The sequence below is a fragment of the Diadema antillarum genome, unplaced genomic scaffold (assembly GCF_040938485.1).
Source record: "Diadema antillarum isolate AM-2024a unplaced genomic scaffold, OU_Dant_1.0 seq00000946_RagTag, whole genome shotgun sequence".
NCBI classification, from domain to species: Eukaryota; Metazoa; Echinodermata; class Echinoidea; order Diadematoida; family Diadematidae; genus Diadema; species Diadema antillarum.
The window spans coordinates 1,291,325-1,299,748 of record NW_027271795.1 but is presented as its reverse complement, the minus strand read 5'-3'; the positions used below and the strand labels follow the sequence as shown (position 1 = coordinate 1,299,748).

General features: G+C 41.1%; 1 protein-coding gene across 1 annotated transcript; it reads left to right on the top strand.

The window, feature by feature from the left end:
* The first annotated feature begins 3,228 nt into the window (after positions 1–3,228).
* Positions 3,229–8,142, top strand: LOC139741694 (uncharacterized). Its single transcript, XM_071652275.1, has 3 exons — positions 3,229–3,259; positions 3,426–3,533; positions 5,073–8,142. The coding sequence occupies exons 1-3, from the start codon at positions 3,229–3,231 to the stop codon at positions 8,003–8,005; spliced, it is 3,072 nt and encodes a 1,023-aa protein (XP_071508376.1). The 3' UTR covers positions 8,006–8,142.
* Positions 8,143–8,424: the final 282 nt, after the last annotated feature.

The following is an 8,424-nucleotide window of genomic DNA, read 5'->3' as shown; positions in this document are numbered from 1 at the left end:
CATCCATACAGAAGGAAATTATTGCCATAAAAATTGCCAGATCCCTACCGAAATATAGTTGCTCATTCGCTGCCTCGCTTGAAACTCCCCAATACGCTTCCGAACGCGCATACATCTAGCATTCACACATCATTTGCTGAAATTAGCTAGCCTTTCTAATGGACAGCTGACCACTACTGGCATATCATGCATCTATCACACCTGGGCCCAGTTGTGAGAAACTCCAAAAATCACACGCACATCTGCCAAATTGTACAGGATACAATACCTACTTCGCATTTAAATGCAAGTCCATTGCTACAGGGGCATTTGATTTCGAAACACAAATGTCAAACACAACTTTGTATTCAAATGTATTCAATTCTAATCAAACAGTTTCAGGGTAGACCTAGCTACTTGAATCTGATGTGAAGTTGTGTTGAGTTTCTAGCAATGGGTACGCTCCTTTATAGATCTAACTTAAAGCAAGCTGCCCCAAAACCAGGAACCCCTGGAATACGGCTGGATTATCCAGTATCTTCGCTTGAGTGCAGCTGGCAACATTTATCGCTGTGAATTCATTTTTGCATGCTGAATTTGAACTGTACGGTAGTGTAATGATGTCATTGAGAAGCTGAAATGGATATCCTGGATTTTAAGGGGGCTAAGAGACTTTAAACTTCAGCACAGCCCTTAACCTAACCCTAAGCTCTAACTCTGTTAAACCCTAAAAGCCACCCTAAAGGGGCATTCCAGACAATTTTCATAATTTCACATCATGTAGTACATAAATCAACAGCTCCGTGTATAGATTTGTGGAATTTATTGTGGTTCTTGAGCAGAGAAACAATACTTTGAAAAACCTTAAACAAATTACACTGAACAAGGATGATGACATAGGAGGCTCACATATTTCAGAAATGTAGCAGTGTAATTCCATAACAATATCGCTTGCTTGCGAGTTCACCTGTGTATAATCTATGCATGCCTTCTTCTTTTGTTCTGCTTCCTTGAGCTCAAACTCGTGCATTTCTAAGGTGACTCTGCCATGTCATCATCCTTGTTCATGGCAATTTCTTGTAAATTTAGAAAATAATCTTATTCTTCATCCCAACTATCATAAATTCTGAAACTCTGTCCTCAGTATAACTAATTTCTAGTTGTTCAAATGTAAAAATCTGAAAATCATCTGGAGTTCTCCTTTAATTCAATCATATTAATTTACTTTGATATGTATCACTTTTTTTTCTTCAATTTTAGTGGGGGTAAATTATGTAGAATCCTGTAGAATCTATAGACAGTTGCCTATGGCTGTGCTGAATTTAGAAACCTTAAATAATCTAGCCCCCTACAGCCCCTAAAACCCAGGATTGCTGATGAAACATGTAAACTAAGAACACTATTGATGCCATTTGAATGATGAAGCCTTATCGACAATTGTGCACTTTACGGCCCTATATTATCGGTACCTCATTCGTCGTATGCCAAGGTGATATCCCATGAACCACCACGCACCGAGCAGCTGGCGAGCTTCTCTTGCTGTATGGAACGCCTTTTGACAAGTGATAAGGTCACTAAAAGCCCGCCTTACTCACTGCGCTTCTATGGAGCGGATACGTCGAACACTATGCGATCACGATTTAGCATGCCTTTGCTCTCCGCTTCAGGATTATCAAGATTTTTTTTGTACACACGTACAATGTTGCATCGCAGAAATTTGCCATGATCATGGCGCAAAGTTGGCAGTAGTCTGCGATACAATTATATAGATTCCATTTTGAACATCCCAGCTTGCCCCAGCTCGTCACATCAGTTACATGAATATTTTTATGCCTCCTTCATGCATTCCGATCCGACCCCATTACAAATCGCGCAAACCAACCAGGCAGGCAAGGCTGTGTGTGTCCATGTAGTGGCTGCCCGTAAATCGGTAGCTACAGTATACACACTTTGCACGGCGTCTGGTCAGGCTCGTTAAACGGTAACTGTGTAGACGAAATAAACACTAATAGACTGACAAATTGGGATAAGATTTTTTTTTCTTTTTTTTTCACAAAATAATTTTGCCAAGGCCGTGAATGGACATACTAAATCCTCTGCAATAGGTTAATTAGTGATCCCCTGCTTAAGATATAACGCAGAATTCATTCATTTAAAATTATGATTGAAGCACAGAAGTTTACCACTCGTTGTGTTCCATTGTGTGCCAATGCACAGCACCCGGTTTGTGTAGGGTCCGCTCGCACTCGATCAGGCCGCGCCGCGCAGGGAAGGGCATAAGAGCAACCATGTGGTGTACCGTACATGCTTTCATCACGTTATATATGTTGACACATTCACACACACTGTAGCGTCACTGCATCCCAATGGCAATGCGAAATCTCACACACATGCGGTATGCACACACATAGTGCGGTGCCGGAAGACACGCTGTCGAACCCGCAGTGCAGTGCCTGAGGATAGTGATAGGTGGAAACTCTACTCGAATTCGCACACACTGCTCGATTAGGGTAAAATCTTGCACCGTGCCACCGATAATATTAATAAATTATATAGGGCCGTAAAGTGCACAATTGCCAAATCATCGTTTCGGGGTCATAACTGCCTTCACGCTAGTTCCACTACTTGCACTAGCTCTTTAATACTCATAGTTAGGCCTGCCCCCCCTTTTTTCCTAACCCCCAAAACACCATGAACACTGTCCCCAGCCTCCTTTGATTGAACTTGATTCTGCTTTTGCTAAAGTTTAACTGTAACGTTAAATATTAGATTTACTTCAAAGACAATAATAATATATCAATAGGCATGTCACTCGCGCGCACCCAAAAATCAGCTGTTTCAAAATGATCGTGCGTGTTAGGCCATTTTCATGTGAAGTGAGTGATGATACTGGGGTGAGAAATCATGATTGTTTTGTTAAATTTTTGAATGATGAGAAATAAAAACATACATATTTAAGAAAAAGTATCTGTTTCTTACGTGTCTGTGTTGATGTGTGTGCGTTTTTGACGACAAATACGAAAAAAAAGAGGCTTGAAGCGCGGCTTTACCGACAGGGTCAGCGAAGCTCGAACGGCGATATCTCGGTGGCAACCTCAGCGCCACGCAATTTCGTAACCACTTTGTGTGTGCATAGGCTCTTTTTCTTCATCGTTTCCGGATGCCACACGTAATATATCTGGAAATGAGGTAGCCAATCACCAAGCTATACACCTTGGCAACGTGTACGGAGTCCCGAAATTTTCCAAGATGGCGACTCGCTCCGGCAAACGACGGGAAGGTAAGAAGATGTACTTTTTTACCCGAATTTGCTCGAATATCTAAATTTCGATATCAGATTATTAATTTTGAAGTATTTTCCTTTCATTTGATATATGTTTCATTTTTCAATTATTTTCATGGCATTTGGAACAGTTCATTGTTTTCCGCCTTCCACTCTTTTGCAGAACTGCCTACGCCCGCGAACCGCGAGTCAGAGTTTGAGCTTGTGCAGCGCTTGTCCGGATGGAGTGTGGTAGAATTAACTGATCTGGTGACCAAGCGAATTGTTCCAGGTATGAAATAACTCTAAATAATAAATCGTTATTAATTTGGAAAATCACAAATTTATTAGTTTGTTAGAATTTCGTTGCTACGATGGTGAATTTATTATTTTTTTTCTCTGATTGAACAAATTCACCATTTTTCATGGAGGAAGAGTGGTATTAGTAACAGCACGAGTGACGTCAGTTTGCCGTGTGCATATTGTGTGTTATGGTTGTTGAACATGTGTGGGGCTGTTCCGAGGTAGAATTTTACTCCCCCTGGAGAATAGATACAATATTCTTTAAAGGGTGATTCTGCTGCAAACCTCAGCTTATTGATTTTTTTTTCTTCCTTGAATTGGCATGTTTTGTTTCCTACATTAATAATTCATGATTAAACAATTCAGAACTTGCCCCCAGCCCCCATGAAAGTGACATGCCACCCCCTTTTTTTTCTTTTTCTTTTTTGGTGAGGGGGAGATTGCTGTCTATATGTAGGGAAAGGGGTGCCCCCTTTTAACGCCGCCCCCTTTCAACCAATGATCCAACCAATCATCAGCAGTCGGGGGGGGGGGGGGGGGGGGGGGGGGGTCGCCGCAGAGTTTTAGGAAATCTATATTCGGCGGAAATATATGGGTTTTTTTTACGTTTTATAAAAAATACAAAAAGTTGTTTCTGGTCTATTCTGACTAGAGAGAAGACACGAATGGCGTAAGAAATATTTAATTTTACCTTCTTCTTTTTTAGGGACAGCCAGAATTCCGGAACTTACACCTAATCATGCACAGATCCAGGGAAGGGGAGCACATATGTAACAACAACATCATGCCCTCCCCCTTTCTTGTTCACAATAATTTTTTCCCCCATCATGGACTATTGTTGGTGCCCTTCCCAACTTCCATTAGGGCAATCCCGGTCTGCCCTTAAACATTATTGTGATTGTTCCTTTCTTTTTCTGTGAATATATGAATATTTATATTTCTCTTTCTTTTTCTTTTTTTTTAATTCTAGATCACTGGAATGGCATACCTTGTTTTGCCCTGATGGAAGCTATTCGTCATGTAATCTACACGAGCTGTGATCAGAGCTGCACCACACTGTTTCCTCTGGTATTTGAAACACTGAAATGGAAACCCAACAGCTCTCTTTGTACCTTCCTATCAAGATTGCGACGTATGGTTCAAAAAGCCCAATCTCACAACATTCATTTGTTGCTCAGTGAGTTTCCTGGATCACCACAAAACTTTCAAGTAAACACTGAAGTTGGCCCACTATGTCAGAGGAGTGGAATTACCACAGACTTTCTTACATCAACCCAGACCTCTAAATCAGATGTAACGAACGTAACAAACGCCATGGTCATTGAGCTGTTCAAGCATAGAGAAAGGAGTGGAACCACATGGGAGACAGTTGCAAGTGAATGGTGGCCCAATCTGTTCAAGTGTAAAACACCACTTGGAACGATTCAGAGTAGTTGGTGTCAGGTGCTAAAAAAACATGGTAAACTCCGCAAAGCAGAACGAACAGAGTTTGGAAATACAACGTACACAATTCCACAACACAAACCAGCAACATGTACTGCTCAGGCCGATGAATTACAATGTGATGCAGAAGAAGCTGGCCAAGATGATGTTCTCGATGATTCCAGCGATGAGGATCTTAACTGCTTTCCAGACAGTGTGTCAGACCATACCATTGAAAGTATTGTAAATTGTATGCAACTCTTGACTAACTGCTATGAAGATGAACGTGATGATCATGAGAGTACTGAACGAGAATTGACTAGATGCAAGAAACGGGAAAAAATGTTGAAAGATGCGTATGATGATATGCTGGAAGTCAACACAGACCTTAAGCATTCTCTCAGCACTCTGAAAAGAAAAAACGTAGTCCGCCGACTTCAACGTAAAGAAGAAGAGCTGGAAGAAAAAAAGGAAACCATCCGAAAGCTACACAAAAAGATAGAACAGTTGGAATCTCGATTGCAGACCATGCAGAAATCAAAGAAAAATCTGTCAGATTCCAGGAGACATTTTAGAACCAACACTAAAAACTTCTCAGCTGTGAAAAAAGACTTGAAAAGAAAAATCAAATCATTAGAATTGGAAAATGATGACTTACAAACTGAACTTGATGATATCATGGCAGACAAGGAAGTTAGAGCCTTTGAAAATGGGAGATACACAAATGATATAAGACTTGTTTGTTATGAACTCATAGCACGTGGTGTTGGCAGTAGGCATGTCTCGGATATAATCAGGATTGTTCTCAAAGACATTGGCAAGATGAACACTGGACGACTACCAAAACCTACGCTGATTAGATACTTGGCGGTAGAACAGGCCATGCTGAGTAAAGAGTGTGCACGCTCCCGGATTCAGGAATCTGATACACCTGTCACTCTGCACACGGATGGTACAACAAAGAAGCGAAAGGGTTATGTCACCTTCTTAGCTTCCACTGAAGACCAAACTGTTGGAATGAGCTTGCATGACATCGAGGTAGAAACTGGAGAGTCTCTCCTGACAGATACAAAGGAAACTTTAGAGGAGTTAGTTCGACTTAACCTTAGTGATGACGAGGAAGAAGTGCTCAGACTTTTGGCTAAATTCAAGACAACCATGACAGATCGCTCCATAGTGAACAAAGCTTACATACAGAAGTTAGAACAGTGGAGATCCAACATTCTTCCACAGGTCACAGAAAACTGGGAAAATTTGGATGATGGTGTCAAACAGGAGATCGCTACAATCAATGACTTGTATTGTGGGAAACATCTCGTATTGAATCTACAGGAGTATTCAGCCAGTGCCCTTTGTGAGTGGGAGAAAGTGGAAGCCAATGAAGGGAAGTTAGGAAGAGAGAAGCAAGTCCTTTGGAATAGGGGTAAGACGGAATCGGCTACTCTCCTTGCTGTTCGGTCCTTCTGCAATTTACTTGGTCCAGACTGTGATGAACAATCAGGTTTGACTGAAGAGTTCAAGTCAATTGTGCAAAAGTCATTCTTAGTCTCTTACAGGGGAAACAGATTCAACATTCCCTTTTACAACTCCGCAGCGGTTTATCATCATATTTCTGACTTCCACACACTATGTGCATCATTGGATTCAAAACGGGAAGCGAATATGTATGTTAAGTCATTGAAAGCTGACTTTGATGATGACATCGTTGTAGCAGGAATCCGAGCTATGGGTATCATCAATCAGCATATTACTGCCCCATTAATGAGGATGCTTGAAAGCAATGTACATATCATAGACACAGATCAGTACTACACCAGACTTCATGGTAAGATACAGGAATGGATGGTTGATCCATCACCATTGCTAACGGACAGTAGTGTGCTTTTTCCAGCATTTCCACCAGTGAAAGATTCAATTCATAAATCCCTCTATGATCCTTGTAGTGCGAACATTGAGCACCTTACAAAGCAAGCGCTCATGATAGTGCTTCACAATTGTCTTGTTTGTGTCACACGCCAGCTGTCAGATCATTTGCCAGGAGGGCGGTTTCACAGTGCTTCAGAAGACGTACGAAAACAAACTGCATCATGTCCGAAGGACAATTTGTGTGCTGAGAGGATGTTTGCGGGCTTAGATTATCTAAAACGTAAAATGCCAAATGCTAACACTGTCGCCCTGGAAGGCATACTTCTATGGAGCCTGAACAAGACCAGAGCCTATTTGGAAGAAATGTCAGACAAAAAGAAGGATCAATATCTATCAGAAGCTGTAAAGCAGAGGAAGTCATTTCTGCAGCTTTACCAAAGAAGAAGCCAAGCAATTAAACAACGCATTGCTGAGAAATTGCTTATGAATAAGTGCAGAAAAGAGGATAAACTGAAGGAAGTTGCAAAGCAACGTGCTCAGACTACCGCAGATGCGTTAAAACTGTGTGGAATGTTGTGCACCTCAAATGATGATGTTAGTGACCTGAAGCAGAAGGCAAAAGACAGTCGACAACTGGAAAAGTTCCTCATTTCTCAGATAAAGTACTGGAAATTAACATGCACAGGTGGTGTTAAAGTGGAGCTTTTCTATCTAACCAAAAAAGGAAAAAAATTATCAGTTGAAGAACTAGAAATAAATCTTCGTGCAATCATGTCACAAATTATGGAGTGTGAACATGGTTCTCCAGTACAGTCACTGCCACAGTCTCCTGAGAACTTAGAAGAACGTAGAAATGTTCTGAAACAAAAGATGCTGAGTAAGATTTCGCCTACAAAGAAGAAGCGAAAGGGACCATTTCCAGGTGATCGAATAGTTCACAAAAGGATCAGGCATATCTTTGTTGATGCTGCAGATGGTAGTGTTCTGGAATGCAAGGGAACTGTTCTGCGCAGAGCTACAGACGAGGACCTGGAAAGCCTTGTAGAATCCTGTGATAAAAAACTGAAAGACACTTACGTTTTCTACACCATCTTGTATGATCCACCATATGCTGACACAAACTGTTATCCCCTGCAAAAAGAATGGGAAGAGGGTACTCTGGAATTGATGTGAGGTGAATGTAGGTATCTATTTTTCGTAATTACTAATTAATGGTGTTGCTTTATGCAATTGACGAGTTCAACAATGTATGCAAATTCATGAAGTGAGTCACTTGATGGTCCAGACAAAAGAATTGCCATGAACTCATGGTAGCGTGAGAACTTGTTCGATGTTAACCCCGAGGCGAAGTGGAGTGTCGTACTTTGTCTCCAAATAAGCTTCTTCATTTTTTTTTGCGCTCACCTTAGCATTATTTGCATGTTCATGAAATTCTTGCATGTATTCAGTGGACTCGCCAATTAGTTTATCCTGTGTTCTTTTTTGTTTTGTTTTATAGTTGTCTTCTGCACTATTTTCTTTTTCTCTCATACAGTCACATTTCCTTTCGTCACACTGCAAGGATGAAATGTGGCTATATTTGTAGAGCGTTC